The sequence below is a fragment of the Enhydra lutris genome, unplaced genomic scaffold (assembly GCF_002288905.1).
Source record: "Enhydra lutris kenyoni isolate GAN:26980312 unplaced genomic scaffold, ASM228890v2 scaffoldscaffold100, whole genome shotgun sequence".
Classification (NCBI taxonomy): Eukaryota; Metazoa; Chordata; class Mammalia; order Carnivora; family Mustelidae; genus Enhydra; species Enhydra lutris.
In genome coordinates, this window is record NW_019154184.1 from 524,737 (window position 1) to 542,689 (window position 17,953).

At 40.2% G+C, this 17,953-nt stretch overlaps 1 protein-coding gene across 5 annotated transcripts in view; it reads left to right on the forward strand.

Annotated features, from left to right (window-relative positions):
- The window catches only part of LOC111139325 (V-set and immunoglobulin domain containing 4), a 54,057-nt gene extending 36,322 nt beyond the window's left edge, over positions 1-17,735 (forward strand). For 2 of the 5 annotated variants that reach the window (XM_022491586.1, XM_022491590.1), the window contains 6 exons: positions 9,496-9,558; positions 10,077-10,154; positions 14,343-14,447; positions 14,712-14,713; positions 16,631-16,650; positions 16,986-17,735. In XM_022491586.1, coding sequence (XP_022347294.1) covers positions 9,496-9,558; positions 10,077-10,154; positions 14,343-14,447; positions 14,712-14,713; positions 16,631-16,650; positions 16,986-17,223 — 506 coding nt within the window. In that variant the 3' untranslated portion in view covers positions 17,224-17,735. Of the gene's footprint in view, positions 1-9,495; positions 9,559-10,076; positions 10,155-14,342; positions 14,448-14,711; positions 14,714-15,493; positions 15,496-16,630; positions 16,651-16,985 lie in introns of all 5 variants that reach the window. The other 3 variants (XM_022491589.1, XM_022491587.1, XM_022491588.1) reach the window with 3 other exon arrangements.
- Positions 17,736-17,953: the final 218 nt, after the last annotated feature.

A 17,953-nucleotide genomic window follows, 5' to 3' on the forward strand; every position in this document is an offset into this window, starting at 1 on the left:
CCTTGCCGGTCTTGGAAACTCTTTATCTCTCCATCCAGTTTGAATGTTAGTCTTGCTGGATAAAGTATTCTTGGATGCATATTCTTCTCATTTAGTGCCCTGAATATATCTTGCCAGCCCTTTCTGGCTTGCCAGGTCTCTGTGGACAGGTCTGACGTTATTCTGATGGGCTTTACTCTGTATGTAAGGAGCCTCTTTGTCCTAGCAGCTTTCAAGAGATTATATCTACAATTATGATTCCTCAATTTGACTATCAGATGCCTTGATGTTTTTCTGGAATCTATAATCTTGGGTGGAGACCATTTGGCCTCTAGTACATGAACGCTGGTTCCATTCGTGAGATTGGGAAAATTTTCATGAAGAACTTGTTCCACTATATCTTCTAGACTTCTTTCTTTCTCTTCCCCTTCAGGGATTCCAATAATTCTGATGTTGGAGCGTTTCATGGCATCATTTTTTTCCCTGATTCTGTTTTCGTGGCTTCTAAGCTGTTTGTTCCAGGCTTCCTCCTGATCCTTTCTCTCTATCTGTTTGTCCTCCAGATCACTAATTCTATCTTCTGTCTCAGTTACCTTAGCTTTGAGAGAATTTAGATTAGATTGGAACTCATTGAGAGCATTGTGAACCTCATCCCTGGTAGCTTTCAGCTCTGACCTAACATTGTGAACATCATTTCTGGTTGCTTTCAGTTCAGCCCTAATCAATTCCTTATCAAAAAGAACCTCAAGTGTAAGATTTATATACTATCAGGAGAAACACAAAAACACAGAAACACTGGTGGAAGAAAAAGATGAGAGAGGTTATAAATTCTCAGTGTGGGCGAGGAAGGTTGTTTTGATTCTTCCTGGATGTATCTTGATATCTTTGTTAAGGGACTCAACTTTCCTAAGATAAAGGGGGATTAAAAATTGGTTTACCTATATGGGTAGCATTGATTGGGGAAAGGGGATTACCTTGAAGTTTAACTCTATATGAATATTAGAAAATAAAAATAAAAAAGGACTAAACTAGACTAAACTAAACTAAAATTAAAAAAAAGAAATTTAAAAAATAGAAATGCAAAAGAAAAACATAGGTGTATGTATCAAAAAGTTCAGGTTAGAAGGTTATTATGGAATTTGATGTACTGGACATCTCACTGTGATGGTAAAGAGGTTAAAAAATTATCTATATAAAAAATTAGCCAGAATAGTGGGAACAAATTAAAAATAAAAGTTGTCCTATGAAGTGGTGGTGGTTGTTCTCTTGTCATCTTTTAATTTTTTTTCTTTCCTGGTTGGTTTTCTGGGGGAGGGGCCTGCCATGTTGGTTTTCAGTCAATGAAGTTCCCTGAGTTAAGTCCTCCCGCCCCCCTCAAGGGGGTGGGCTCAGAGGAATCAGGTTCTTCAGGCTTTTGTTCTCTGGAGGTTTTTATGTTTGTTCACTTTGTCTCTCGCCTTGACTGCTTTTGATGGTTTTTGTAGGTTTAGAGGAATGCAAACTGCACCCTGACCCCCCTCTCAGAGAGAAGCCTCAGTCTGCTTTCCTGTGGGTGCTGCAGAGCCCGAATAAATTCCCCCTTGGCCGCTGGCAGAGCAGGTTCCCAGTCACAGTCCCTGGGGATGCAGGATCTTCTGCTTGTACCCAAAACCATGGCAGCGGTGTCTGTATGGGCAGCTCCAGACCGCCTGAGAGGTTCCAAGCAGTGATCCCACACTGAGATTTTCCTGCTGGCCCAGGCTGGGAGTGCCTGGTCTTTCTGGGTCTAATAGCACACACCTCTCTCAAGGGAGGGTGAGGGTCGCGCAGGCGTCTCAGGCTCTGGTGGAGTGGCGCGGGTCTAAGAGCGCCAGGCTTACATGCACCTCTCTCAGGGGAGGGTGAGGGGTGCACGCGTCTCAAGCTCTGTAGCACGGCTTGGTGTTCTGCCATCTGGCAAGGATCCCAGCCCCTCACAGGAGCCAGACCCCATGTGTTCTCGGGCGCACTGGAGTCTCAGGGACCAAGACCTGGTTTCTCCGCCACACTCTGTCTGTCTCAGCACCAGGGGAGGCTGTCCTAGGTCCCGGGACTTAAGCCCCTGTCCCTAGCCGCCCAGATTCCCACAATCCCCCCCCCACCCGCGATCCTTTGCTCTCTTTGAGTGCTTTCAACCTGTCTCCAAGTTAATGCTGGTCCCCAGATGCTGGGCACTCTCGTATTGGGGTATTACTTTCCAATCGGTCGCCACTGGTGGCTCCCTCCCCCTTTTGTTTATCTTCCAATATCAGTCCCATGCTCCCACTCCACTTTACCTGCCCACTGGCATCTTCTGCCCCTGTAGAGATCCAGACGTGTATAATTCTGATCTCAGGCTGATTTCGTGGGTGATCGGAGTTCTTTGGAAGGTAATCAGCTCACTTAGGGTACAGGTTGAAAGGGCTCCTCCTCCTACTTCCCCGCCATCTTGTCTCCAAGAAAAGAGATCTTAACTACTTAGAGGAGATCCCAAAATGGGATCCAGGATTTCATTCATATATATATATGTGTGTGTGTGTATATATATACACACATATATATGACACATATATAAAATAAAAATTAAAAAAGAGTAAAAAGAATTGAAAAATAAGAAACAAATTATACTGAAAGACTAAAGAATTTAAAGAAACCCATAAATGCTATATTTTGTTTTCCCCAAGAGCTGAAGATTTTCAGTTCTCTATTACCTGTAAACTTTGTGATAGCCAGTTTTTCCTCATGGTCTTCTGCAGGAGGTGTCTGTTGAGATGATTCTCAGGTGCCTTTGAAGTTGCAGAAATGTGCCTTCCCTGCTAGGGGGCCAGGCTCAGTGTAAGTGGTTTCAGAATCCACTATATTGTGCTGTTTTGCTCTCTGAAGGATTTCAGGACCAATGGGAGGAATGAAAATGGCAGCACTCCACTCTCTATCCCTTAGGCTTAAGGTTTGTGTCCCACCACTCTTCAGTGAGCCTTCACAGAGAAGCAGTCAATCACTTTTATCTCCCTGATTTCTGTCTGATCTTTGTGTCCACCCAGCCTGTGATCTGTGATTGAGCATTTTCATCTGACACATGCAACTGAGTTTCAAGACTACAATTTTTGCAAACTCCTGAAGCACAGACCATGCTATTCTTCCCAGTGGAAGGGGTGGATCTTGCCATAACTCTGCCTTTTGCTGGGCCTCTGCCAGGATACTGGAGGCATGACCATGCAACAGTTTGCAGTTTATAGCAACATAGCGCAGAAAGGCAGCACCTAAACTCACTCCTTGCAGTTGGCTTCTCCATTCTTATGTCTGGGAACTCTGCCTAACTCAGGCACCCTTGTTCTTGTGACTCTGAGATTCCTGAGACCATGCTGTCCCACCTGGGATTCTACTCTGCTTTGCCACCGGAACACCTGTAAGCAAAGAATGTCCCCTACTGCAGAAGACCTCTAAAAGTTCTGATTTTGTGATCTGCTGCTTATCACTTTTTTGTGCCAGCCTCCTTAAGCAGCACCCTCCCCTCTGCCATATCCTCCAATATATCAGCCTGGATTCAAGTTTCTGCACCTCCTATTTCCAAAAAAAAAAATGGTCACTCTATCATTAGTAGAATTGCAACATTTCTTTGCTCAGATCTATGATTGATTTTTAAGTGTTCAGAATGCTTTGATAACTATCTAGCTGAATTCCAGTGTCCAGACAAATTTAGGGCCCCCTACTCCTCCACTATCTTAATGTTTCCCCCTGGCCAACTTAGGTTTGTTCTGATTAGATCCCTGGCCATGATCTCTTGCAGTTCTTCCTTTTGGAATGAATTCATCCATCTTGGCATTTTGTTTAGATCTCTGTTTATTGTGTGTTAGGAAAAGCTGTTATGTTTCCTGCTCTTGAAAGTAATGATTATACTAAGAAGAGATCATATACTGTCCAGAGCATGGTGCTTTAAGAAGGTTTTTTTTTGCTGTATGCTGTGTGCACTCCACTATTGTGTTTTGGCTCTTCTTTCCTTATGATCAGTCCTCTGCAGAGTTTCTTCTTGCCCATAGTGTGGAGTGTTTGGACCTGGTCCAGAATGTGCCAACTTTTAACTAGGTGTGTTTTGGTGTGCTTGTTAGAAAAAGCTAGATCCTGTTTCCCAGGAACTGAAGCTTTGCAGCAGTCTATGACCAGTAGACTTGCACATGCAGGAAGGGGTATTGTGCTAGTCTTCCAGGGCAAGGGTGTGCTATGTTGGTTCTCAGGCTACTTGTCCTTGTATAGATGTACCTGCAGGGTGTAGTAGTGTGGGGTTTAAGGTAAGTTGCTCCAGGCTCCACTGGGAGCACTGTGTTGCTCACTGAATTCAGTCCCTTCTGATGGGCAGGGCTAAAATAGTGTCACCCCACTCTCTCATCCCCAGAAGGGGAAGTTTTCACCTGTTGATGTTTAGGAAGCCCTCACAGAAGAGTGAACAACCTCCCCTCTTGTGTTCCCTCTGTGTCTGAGTTTTCTGTTTACCTGGTGGCACTTTACTCCTGTGTCTATCTCAGGCATGTGTCTGGGTTTCAAAGCTCCAAATTTCAAGGACCTGGCACAGGCCCTACCTGCACTGATCCTCTGGGAGATGGTCTCACCATGCTGTGACTGCTGTTTTTTTTTTTTTTCCCCTAGAAATGTAGTCACATAACAATGTGGGGCAAGGAGCTTACAGTAAAACAGAGCCAAATGCTGGCTTCCAGGTTAGCTGTCCTCAGCAGTTGCCTTTCCTGCAATGCTAATTAATGGGACCACCCAATATCACCATATTCTCTTTTGTCCCCTGAGAGACAGTGCCACCTCTCCCAAATGCACTCCAAGAGAGGGAACTGTTTCTCCCCATGCAACCTAGGGAATCCTCAGACCACGCTATCTGTTCTTGGCCTCTGCCTTCCTTCCCCACAGGAACAATGCTAAGCCCACTAGGCATAACCATGTTAATGCTACAGACTTCTAAAACTTCAAACTTTGAGTTTCCCTGCTTATAAAAACTTGTGATAGTCAGTCCCTCTCTTTTTCCCAGCCAATGGTTTTGGGGAAGAGTTTCTTTCTCTCTCTTTCTTTCCCTTGCACACTGCTTTCACTCTTTCTTTCTCTCTCTCTCTCTTTTTCTCTCATTTCTCTCTCTGTGATCAGGGGTCTCTTGCCTCTGCAGTCCCTGCAATTCTTTCCTCCCTCAAATCAACTTTCCACATCTCCTACCTTCCATAGTGTGGCCATTTTTCTGCCTCGAGATGTGCAATTTGCTCTCTCAGTCCTCAGATTAATTTCTTGGGTGTTCAGAATGATTTGTCATTTATCTGGCTGTGTTTGAGGGACAAGGCAGGCAAGCATAGGGTCCCCCTACTAATCGGCCATCTGGATACTGTGTAGTTGTCTTTTAAAATCAGATAGAAGAAAAGTAGTTACAAAAAATAACATTTATACTCTTTATATTTACTTATGTAGTTATCTTCACTGATGCTTTATTTCTTCATGTTGATTCAAGTTACTACCTAGTGTCCTTTTATTTGAGTTTGAGGAATTCTTTTTAGGATTCCTCATAGGACAAGTCTGCTGGTGACAAAATCTCCCAGTTATTTTTTATCTTAGAATGCTTTAATTTCTCCTATGTTATTGCTAAATATAGACAGTTTTGCTAAATATAGAAATTTTTTTGATATTGAGATATTTTATTTCTTTTTTTCATAGTTTTTCTATGTACTTAATGTAATTATATATTTTTAAATTTTTTAATTTATTTTCAGCATAACAATATTCATTGTTTTTGCACCACACCCAGTGCTCCATGCAATCCGTGCCCTCTCCAATACCCACCACCTAGTTCCCCCAACCTCCCACCTCTCACCCCCTCAAAACCCTCAGATTGTTTCTCTGAGTCCATAGTTTCTCATGGTTCACCTGTCCTTCCAATTTCCCTCAACTCCCTTCTCCACTCCATCTCCCCTTGCCCTCCATGCTATTTGTTATGCTCCACAAATAAGTGAAACCATATGATACTTGACTCTCTCTGCTTGACTTATTTCACTCAGCATAATCTCTTCCAGTCCTGTCCATGTTGCTACAAAAGTTGGGTATTCATCCTTTCTGATGGAGGCATAATACTCCATAGTGTATATGGACCACATCTTCCTTATCCATTCATCCATTGAAGGGCATCTTGGTTCTTTCCACAGTTTGGCGACCGTGGCCATTGCTGCTATAAACATTGGGGTACAGATGACCCTTCTTTTCACTACATCTGAATCTTTGGGGTAAATACCCAGTAGTGCAATATAGAATTATTGATTGATGGGATGTTTGTTTTAGAACTTTCAATGTCATCTCAGTGTACCATGTCTTCCCTTGTTTCCAGTAAGGAATCAGCCATAAATATTTTTTCTTTAAAGATTTTATTTAAATTCAAGTTAGTTCACATATAATGTAATATTAGTTTCAGGAGTAGATTTTAGTGACTCATCAGTTGCATATAACACCCAGTGTTCATTGCATGAACCGTCCTCCCTAATGCCCAATTACCCCATCTCCTCCAGCAACCCTCAGTTTGTTCCCTATAGTTAAGACTCTTTTATGCTTTGCCTCACTCACTATCTTTATCTTATCTTGCTTGTCTTCCCCTTCCCCTATGTTCCTCTGTTTTGTTTCTTAAATTCCATATATGAGTGAAATCATATGGTATTTGTCTTTCTCTGACTGACTTATTTTCCTTAGCATAACACCCTCTAGTTACATCCACATCATCACAAATGACAAAATCTGATTATTTTTGATGGCTAAGTATATTTATATATATATATATATATATATATATATATATCCCATCTTCTTTATCCATTCTTCAGTTGATGAAATTTGGGCCCTTTCCATATTTCCATGTTTCCCCCTACTACTCGGCCATCTGGAGACTGTGTAGTTGTCTTTTAAAATCAGATAGAAGAAAAGTAGTTACAAAAAAAACCACAACATTTACACTCTTTAATATAATAAAATATGGTTATATACACTGCTATAAACACTCAGGTGCATGTGCCTCTTCAAATCACTATTTTCTTGTTAGGGGCCTAGTAGTGCAAATGCTGGGTTATAAGGTAGTTCTATTTTTAACTTTTTGATGAACCTCTATTCTGTTTTCCATAGAGAGAAATTAGTCATAAATCTTATTGAGAATCTCTTATACATGACGACTCGACTCTCTCTTGCTGCTTTAATTATTGTTTCATGGCTTTGGCTTTTAATTATGTGTCTAGGTGTAGATTTTTTTTTTAATTTTCCTACTTGGAGTTCTTTGGGCTTCTCATATTTGCAGAATAATGTTTTTCATCAAACTGGGGCTTTTTGACATTATTCACAAATAATATTCTGTCCTTTTCCTCCTGTGTTTCTAGAACATTTATTATGTGTACATTGGCACACTTGATGATGTCCCACAGGTCTCTGAGGTACTGCTCATTTTTCCTCATTCTCTTTTTTTTTCTGTTTTCGTGGCTAATTTCAATTTTCATCTTTTCAGATTTATGGATTTTTTTCTTTTGCCACTTTGATCAGCTCTATTAAAATTTTCTGCCCTTCATGACTTTTTTGTAATTTTACCTTTCAACTCCAGTTATTTCCTCTTTTATAATGTATGTTTCTTTATTGATATTCTCTATTTGGCTTGAATCAGTTTCATATTTTCAGTTCTTTAGGCATGATTTCCTTTATTTTTTAACATAGTCTCAAATAATTTATTCAAAATCTTTGGTTAGCAAATCTAATACTTTTGTTTCCTCAGAAACAATTTCCATTTGTTGATTTTTTTTTACCTGTCTATGAGCTTTCTAGTTTTTTCCTAATACCTCATATTTTGAAAACTGGAGTTTTTAAGTAATATAATGTGACAATTATGGAAGTCTGATTCTTACTCTTCTTCCAGGGCTACTTGTTGACATTGTTTGTTGTGCTAATGGTTGTTTATTTGTTTAGTGACTTTTCTGAATTAATCCAGTGTAGTTTTTGTATTATTTGTCACAGATGGCCAGTGAAGTCTCTACTATATTAGCTTAGTAGTCAGCTAATGATTAAATAGAGATATCTTTAAATACCTAAAACCAATAAATTCCCCAGTCTTTTCTAAAGGGCTCTGTTTCCTTTTGAAATATGTCTTTAGCACTCACCAAGGTAGTTTATAATGGTGCCATAACCTTTACTTCTTGCTTACATGGAGTCTCAAGGCTAGCCACAGGTGAAAGCTTATGACCTTCTTATGTCTTTCCTGAGCATGCACACAGCACTATGCTTGGCAGTGATCTTCCAGATTCTTTTTTTTTTAATCATTTTTTTTAATTTATTTTCAACATAACAGTATTCATTGTTTTTGTACCACCCAGTGCTCCATGCAATCCGTGCCCTCTCTAATACCCACCACCTGGTTCCCCCAACCTCCCAACCCCCCACCTCTTCAAACCCTTCAGATTGTTTCTCAGAGTCCATAGTCTCTCATTGTTCACCTCCCCTTCCAATTTCCCCGAACTCCCTTCTCCTAACTCCCCATGCCCTCCATGCTATTTGTTATGCTCCACAAATGAGTGAAACCATATGATAATTGACTCTCTATGCTTGACTTATTTCACTCAGCATAATCTCTTCCAGATTCTTAAGAATGTGTCAGAGATTTTCAAAGCTCCAGTTGACATTTCATTCTTCAGTTTTCCTTTCTAAGTGTTTTGGTCAGTCTCTTGTTTAACTCAATTGTTATCCATTGTCTCAGGCAGTTTTGTGACACCTATACCCCTCTCCCAAGGGAGAGTTTTAGCACTGGATAACCAAAAAGACAAGACTTTGAGTCAGGAAACCATTGCACAAGTGGTTTGGAAATTAATCTGTTCAGCTCACTCAAACCTACTATTGTCCTGGGGAGGAGTAAAGGGGTTAGGGGAAGTTCAAATGGCACAAAACTGCTGTTTTTAACAATAAGGAAGTGTTTTGTTTTGTTTTGTTTTGTTTTATTAAAAAAAGTTCCCTGGATTGATGCAAACCTTTGACTATTTTTTTTTAATTTTGGAAAAAATACTGATTTTTAAAAATGTTGTCAGTTATTGTATTGCTTTTATGAAGAAACAAGTGTCCAGAGGTCATAACTCTACCAATCCCATTGACATCAACCATAACCTCTTTCCTTGTAATACCTTCTAAGTCCCTCTCAAGAAAATTAATAGCTAAATTTTGGAAGTTAGTAAAAACAAAATGTCTTTCCATTTCATATGGAAAGACACTCTGGACTCTAGTTACACATTCCTTGGGGGTCTATGAACTCTGGTTTAATAATTCTAACTTAAAATGATGTGAAGGATGAACAGGTAACACCCACCTTTCCAGTATCATGAGAAAAGTGTTGAGAGAGGTCCAGGTATAGACCTGACTGGCCTTTACTTACTTCCTCTTAGTTGGCTTTCTTACTTACTGATTTCCCCCAGGGAATGCAACTGTTCACTTTAGGGTGCCAACACCCTTGACTGGGCTCCCTTTTCCTTGCAGACTCATCAAAGTCAATCAAGACTAAGACTGAAACACCTACAACCATGAGATATCCCTTGGAAGGTGAGTTTCACTATGGTTCAAGTGTAATAGTGTCCTGAAATGATGCCATAGAAGCTAAAGGAGCCATTATATGGGTAATAAGAGGTCACTGGGTTCCTCAGAGGACACATGGAAATAAGAGAATGGAAATAAAAGAAAGGTAGCAATGATTATAAAGTTGTGAAGAAGTGGAATCATAAGTATGTATACTCCTCTTTGTGAAAACTTCTGAGTCAAAAGTAAGAGAGAGTTGGAATGCACATATGGGAAAAGAGAAAGTTCTGAGTTCTGTTTTGTTGCTTATCTTTCTATGGGACTTTTGAAATGTTGCACCACCCTCTCCATGGGCCTCTTCTTACCACTAACAATAAGAAACTAAGATACCTCATCTCATAGTAATAATGATCAATACATGACCAGGAATTCTAGCAAGCTCAGCATTGATGCCCAATGAAGGCACCCAAACTTTACAGTCACCCTCTACCTCATAGTTTTTGGCTGGAAGAGAGCCCTCTGAGCCAAACACTTTGTTCTCACAGCAACATCTACAATGAACCTGATTTGGAACTGGACCACTGAAGTGGATGGCTATCTTGGGAAGACCAGTGCTGAGCCAGGTAAGGAAAACTCAGGATTTCCATCCTTCCTTTTTGGCTCTGAACTTTACAAATAAAGCTTCCCATAGTACACACTGTTCTGTGAAATTTAATTCTTCAAAACATTGCCACACAATGGTCAAAGGCCCTGAAGATGAGCAGGGTGGGTGATATGGAGAGGGAGAGATACAAATTCAGTAATGAGCAAAGTCAAAGTGCAGTTAAGTGGTAGATGTGTTCTTAGCTGGCCCTCTGTTGTCATAGTAATACACCTCCCAAACACTCTAAGCAAGAATAGGAATGGGACCATGACCTCAGCCAACTTTCCTAGGGAGATGGTCATTGGACTACCTAAGGGTAATTTCAGGGTTTCATTACTTGAGCTCCTACCCAGGGCTCACCAAGCAGCTTGCAGCTGATTTATGATTTCTCCAAAGTTTCAAGAATCCTTAAGTCATGATCTCAAAGATCCAAACCCCAAAGAGAAGCTTTTTTTGTGTTTCACCTGAAGCTTATAGTCAGCTTGTATGCACTGATATGACTGCATTGATTGTTTAAAAAGTGAAAAAAAATGTTACAGTAGTTGATAATTAGATGCTTTCCTTAATCACTGAGCAACCTATTATCACCTGAGCTGCTCTGCCTTATATCCCTTAGGACTTCCCATACCACACATGGTCTTGCAACAAAAGTTGTTGATGTCTAGTATAACAGGGGACTTCTGAGAATTCAGGTTTACAGTAAGCATCTGTTTCAATTAGTTGATGCTAAATAGTAATGACTATCATGACTGGTTTCATCCTCTGTGTATCATTAATTGTGGATTTCTTAACTATTTTTTTTGTGGGGGAGAGGACTTTTAAACTTATTTTTATTATGTTCAATAACTGTACATTCCTTAATGCCCATGTAATTCTCCCCTTCTCGTTGCACAGTTTTTTTGCCTATTTATAGCCATCTTCCAAACCTGTTTTATGGGATATTTTTGCATTGCCACCTTTGGCTTAAAGGCTTCCATAATTCCATGCTTCTTGCAGAGCAACATCCAATAACACAAGGGAATTAGAAGATAATTTTTGGAGACTTGGTTTCAGAAAATGAGAAGATAACCCAGGAGGAATGGGAATTCTCAGATATTGGGCGTGTGCCCTATATCCTCCATCAGTTTTTGTTTTGTCTTGTTTACTCCTTGGCTCCTTCTAATGGGGATCCTTCCTTTAATTGCCATTGGTTTATAGCTTTGGTTTTCTCATTCCACCCTAAAGCAGCAGAATACACATTCTTTTTATGTGCACATGGGACACTTTCCAGAATAGATCACAAACTAGGTCACAAATAAGGCCAGTGCAAAAAGATTGAAATCATAGCAGGCATATTTTCTGACCACAACACTATGAAACATGAAGTCAAGCACACAAAAAGAAAAATTAGAAAAACCACAAATACATTGATGTGAAAGAATATGCTACTAAACAATGAATAGGTCAACCAGGAAATCAAAGAAATGTAGCTTGAGTTTGCTCAGCTCCAACCACAGTTCTGAGGACCACAAATACCAGATTTTTAAAGTTTATTTTTTTTAATTCAAGTATAATTAACACAGTGCAATATTCATTTCAGGTAAATAATGTAATTATTCAACAATTTTATACATTGGTCTGTGTTCATCATGATAACTATACTCTTAATCCCCTTCACCTAAATATTCTGTGACGGCAATCACCAGTTTGTTCTCTATATTTAAATCTGTTTTGTTGTTGTTTCTTGTTTTCTTTGTTCTTTTGCTTTGTTTCTAAAATTCCACATGAGTAAAGTCATAAGGTATTTGTCTTTCTCTGATTGAATTATTTCACTTAGCATGATATCTTGATATCTTTTAGATTCACCCATGTTTTTGCAAATGACAAAATTGTATTCTTTTTTTATGACTGAGTAATATTCCAGATTTCTAAGACAAAGTATTTTAGGGATTGGTAAAAATAAAGCCAGTTGCATCAAAAAATCCTAAGGACAATGGAATTCCTATCCCTCTTTATCCCCTAATCTTATCGCCTAGATTCAGAATATTGTAGCTACAGTATATTAGACATTATACAATCTTTTCATTGAACTTATGGGAAAACAAAATACTACACCTGAGTAGTCACAGTATTTATTTTTTTCTCTGGCAGCTATAAAAATTAGTGCCTCAAACTTAGTGCCTTAAAATAATGCAAAAGTATTATCATGCACTGCTGATGATCAGACATCTGACACATTGAGCTCAGATCAAGTTATTAGCAGGGATGTGTTTTTTTTTTTTTTTTTTTTTCTGAAGGCTTTGGGTAAGAATCAGTTTCTTTGTTTTTTTCCAGCTTCCAGAAGCTACTCACATTCCTTGGCTCTTGGCTGCCTTCCACCATTTTCAAAGCTGGCAATGTATCATCCTCAAGTTTTTCTCTAACTCTGATCTCTTTCGTTTCCCTCTTCCACTTTTAAATGACACTGTTGATTACATTGAGCCTGCCCTGATAATCAAGCTAATCTCCCCAGCTCATGGTCAGCTAACTAGCAACCTTAAATACACCTGCAACCTTAATTCCTTCTTATAATTTAAACTTAAATGCTCACAGATCCTGGGGATTTGGATATGAACATCTTTGGATAACCATTATTCTGCCTACCACAGTCATTCAAGAAGTAAATAACAGATCCAGGACTGGAAGCCCAGACCAGTGGTTTCCTTAAGTTTGTAGGCACAATTGGGATAGCTATTTAGGAGACTCTTTTGAAATATGTTTTGAAGAAAGAGAAACCTGAGTATGTGCCCAAAGAGTGTGAATAAAAGAATTATATAATTTTATTTTTTAATTTAGTGCTTGCTTCAGCAGCATTATACTAAAATTGGAATGATAATTTTTTTAATTTAAATTCAATTTAGTTAACATATAGTGTATTATTAGTTTCATGGGTAGGATTTAGTGATTCATCAGTTTACAAAACACTCAGTGCTCATTACAGAAAGTGTCCTCCTTAATGCTTATCACCCAGTTACCCCACACCCCACCCACCTCACCTCCAGCAATGCTCAGTTTGTTTCCCAGAGTTAAGAGTCTCTTATGGTTGGCCTCCCTCTCTGTTTTTATCTTATTTTATTTTTTATTATCTTCTCCTATGTTCATCTTTTTAAAAAGATTTTATTTCTTTATTTTTCAGAGAGAGAGCACAAACAGGGGGAGTGGCAGGCAGAGAAGGCATAGGGAGAAACAGGCTCCCTGCTGAGCAAGGAGTCCAATGTGGAAGTCCATTCCAGGATCCTGGGATCATGACCTGAGCCAAAAGCAGATGCTTAACCGATTGAGCCACCCAGGCATCACAATGCTCATCTTTTTTGTTTCTTAAATTACACATATGAATGATCATATGGTATTTGTCTCTCTATGACTGACTTATTTTGCTTAGCATAATACCTTCTAGTTCCACACACATCATTGCAGATGGCAAGATTTCAATTCCTTTCAATGGCTGGGAGATATATATATCTCATTTATATATATGAGATATATATATCTCACATCTTCTTTATCCATTCGTCTGTCAATGGATGTCTGAGCTCTTTCCACATTTTGGTTATTGTGGACATTGCTGCTATAAACATTAGGTAGGGTGCATGTACCCCTTTGAATCATTATGTTTGTAACCTCAGGATAAATACCTAGAAGTGCAATTACTGGGTTGTAGGATGGTTCTTTCTCTCGCTTTTTGAGGAACCTCCATGATGTTTTCCAGAGTGGTTGCACCAGTTTGCATTCTCACAGTGTCAAGTGGTTCCCCAAGGGAGGAAAATTTTTTGGCTAGAAGTAATTGACCAGAATATCAATAACGAAGCTTTTTTGTAAAGTGGGAAGTCAGATACTACTTTCTTTTAAGAGTAGGTGAAAACTTCTAGTCTTGGTCCCATGGAAAGCATGGAGAACTAATTTAAATGCCCGGGCCAATCAGTCATCAATTAGTGGGTTTGGAAGAATGTGTTTCTACATGGAGTTTCTAGCCTCTTTCCAACCTTTCTCATAGGTCTTGGGTCTTGTTTGTCTCTCTGGCTATCTAATAAAGCTAGGAGAAAATTAAAATGGGAAAAAAAAGGTTATGGGCTGGTCTGGGCTGACCCTTGGAATCTATTTCTGAACTCATTTTCAATAACACACCTCTTTGTCTTGTTTTGCCATCTAGGAAAGGACCTGCCTATCTTCTCCATTGTTCTCATCATTTCCCTGTGCTGTCTCGTGGTCTTCATCATGGCTTATGTTATGCTTTGCCGGAAGACATCCCAACAAGGTGAGTGATGAGTATGACTGAGTGACTTTACTCATTAATTCATTCTGAGAGCACAGTTAAGCATAAATTGCATCAGCCACTGTGCTAGGCACTTCAAAAGGCTCTCAGCATACTTTGGGATTGAAGTTTAGGGTTCATGGAGACAGACATGCAAGCCAACAATAACAATATGATTTATTTAAGTTAGTTCACAAATCTTTGGTACAAAGCCTAGTACAAGCCATCTCTGTAATGGATGGTCTAACGAGGGTGCAAGAGAAACAGAAGTCACAATTGTTGGCCTCAAGTTGCTTAGAATTTATTTAGAAGATTCAAAGTAGAAACGAAGTTTATCAATATCCATACATAGCAATAAAGGCTATAGACTCAAAGACTGGAGAAAACAATCAATACTAAAGGTTTCCAGAGAAGAAGAGAGTCAGAGCCTAAGTAATTAACAAGAGCTCTTAGAAGGAGATGGAACTTAGACCAGGCCTTGGAGGATGAAAACAAATTAGAAGGCAGCATTCTAGGAAGGAGAAACTACAAAAGTAAGGTGCAAATGCTTAAAAGATGACTGTGAGTGAGGTCATCAGTGTAGAAAATACATGAGTAAATGCAGGGGGAAAGTGAAGTTTACTTCTGATTATAGAGTGTTTTAAATAGCAGGCTAAGGAACTTGGAATTTTTTCTCTAGGTCTTCCAAAGGAGCTAGAAGTCACCAATGTTTTTTAATCAAAAGAGTGACATTATGAAGGTGCACTTTTCAAGGATATTTAACAAATGTGAGCCAACAGAGCAGGAAAAGAGTTTGGACATTCATTTCTAAGTAAAACCTAGCTACGCCTCAATACCTGCTGCACTCACAATTTTGTTTAACATTAGTGTCTTTTTTTTTTTTCTGTAGCAGCTCCTATTCCCAAGTAGCCTGGTTTCCACCATGACTTCCTCCAGCCAAAAGGGAGAAAGGAGCCTTAAGAATTTCCTTCTCCTAGGTCTTAAGTATAAGCTCTGGTCTTGGCCAGTTAGCATGGCTATGACTCATGAGGTTGAACTTGAAAGTAGAGATGTCCCAGGTAGCCACAAATCTCAGGAATACTTAAAATTATTAATCATGGTCTCAATGAAACTAGGTATAAACTGTAACCATATTTTATTGTTTCTCTCTCAAAAACCTTCTAAGGCTTCTCATGGCCCAGGGGATAGAAGTCAAAATGGTGCATCCTATTTAAGGCCCTCTCTGATATAGCCTATCTTCTTTACCCCCACCACTCCTTATTTTCATTTTGAATCACTGAAGTCCAACAGGCAAATAGGCCACACACCTCATGGCCTTATGCATTTCCCCTTCTGGATTGTCTTCCCAAAATTTCTATTATTTACTTCTCTGTAAGAGATAGATAGCCTTGAGCCATCAATTCAATTTAACATGTAGTTACTGATTGCCCACTATGTGCCAGGCAGTGACCATATAAAATGAAAAAGACAACACCTGTGTTATGGGAGCTACCAGGCCAGTGGGGGAGGTAAGACATGGAAACATATGGCTGTATCACAAAGTAGATGGTGTAGGATATGCTCTGTTTGCTTTGTTGTGGCTTAAAGCATGCATTCCCAGTTGTATTCCTGTAAAATTATAAACTCCTGGAGGCAGTATCAAGAGACATCCATATTTGTACCAGGTTATAGAACCTTTAAGCCTGCACAGAATATAGACAGTTCTTCTCCACAGACACTAGGGGGCAATGGTGATCTACTTAAAGACCTTTTCTGGGTGCCCAGTGGACATGAGTGCATTTGGGAATGGCTTTGGTCACGGTCCCTGACAGATTAATTCAACCCCTTCTGCCCAGGCTCTGGCCTGGCCAGCTAGTTTCCACAAAAACTCCCTGGGATCTTTTGCAAGATTCCTGGGTGGCGAGTGTGTCCAGTTCCAGTGTCCCTTCCCCTACCACACCAGGCAACACTTCCAGCCCAATGTTCTGAGTCAGAGTATGCCAAAGAGGATCGTAACCAAATGTGATTCCTCGACCTTTCTCTGAGAAATTTGTATCCCTGTGCTTCAGTTTATCTTCCCAATACCTCCCAATTCCCCCTTTCTGTCTCCCCTTCCCTTACCCTTTGACTGGTAACCAGTGTCCATATTTGGCCCTTGTCCACTCCCCATGGAGACTTCTGACTTGATGCCTCCTTCTTTTCTACAGCATGTCTATGAAGTGGCCAGGTAAGACTGCCTCTGCTTTTCCATCTTCTGAACCCTCCCCTGCCCTCATTCTGTTAATCACTGGCATGAAGGAAAGGGAGGTTGGCACAAACCCAATTCTAAGCCCAAAGGCCTTCAGGGTCAGAGAACTGCTTTCTTCCCTCTCTGAAGAACCTCCTGAAGTTCTTTCTTGGCTCACTGATCACACAGGATAATCCAGATCAATCAGCCTCCTGTTCCCAGAATCCCTTGATAACAAGAACCTAAGGGTTAGTTGGCAAATTTAACAGAAGTATGGGAAACTAGAGTCCCAGGCTCAAGTCCCTCTTTATGAGTGGTGGGATCTTGGGCCACAGGACACATGCCAGAGAGGCCAGCAATTCTAGTGAAGCCTGGAGAGTGGCAATTTTCACAAGTGGTTGCTCCAGCAAAGAGCCATCTTCCCACACTCCAGGCAATGACTACTCTGAGGATCCCTGCCTGAGCCAGGAGAACCAGACCATCGCCTGGATCAACAGTGACTATGCTCACCTGCTGCACACAGTTCCTACAGATTATGAGCTTTTGGCCACTAAGGACACTGGCGTCTGCTAAAAATGTCCTGCTAAGCCAAGGCCTACTGACATAATTTCCTATTCAGCCTTCTGCATAGCCATCTTCCCTGCTACCTCTCTTCCTGGACAACCCAACGTGTCTTCCCTGCCCAACACTGAGGTTCCTAAGAGTGACTGGTTTTGCCTAAGAAGTTACCATATGCACATCAGCAAGCCTGCTACTGGGTCAGGCCTTAGACCCTTCTATTTTGTCTTCTTCTACTGCTTCTCTATGAACACCGGAGGGAAGTTCTCATAGAATTAAGACTTGGTCATCCTGCCTCCAGACACTGCTCAACTTTGGCCTCTTGCCACCAGAAGACCAGAGAGAAATTCAGCTTTGCCAGCTCAGAGGACGAGTTGTATTCAGGATCACTTCCCATTTTTTAGGGCCAGATAGCTTTTAATTAAGATTTGTATGCAATAGACCAGGATTCAGTTTTGCTCCTGAACTGTGACTCTAGTGCTCTGGTGTTCTTTTGATGCTCAATAAATATCTAATCATGATAGCAACCTTGGTTGTATTGGTCTTCTCTCAAATACTTACCAAGTGATTAAGGTGAGACTAGTTGAGATGTTTGGGGACTTGGAATTATAAATAGCACCTTCTCTTTTTTGGTCTTTCTCTTTCTCACCAGACCACCTTTACCTTACTTCAGAGGTGGGTCCACCATCTGGGACACAATGAATTTTTGGCAAGTTAGTACCCAACTGCCTTCCATTCCTTTCTC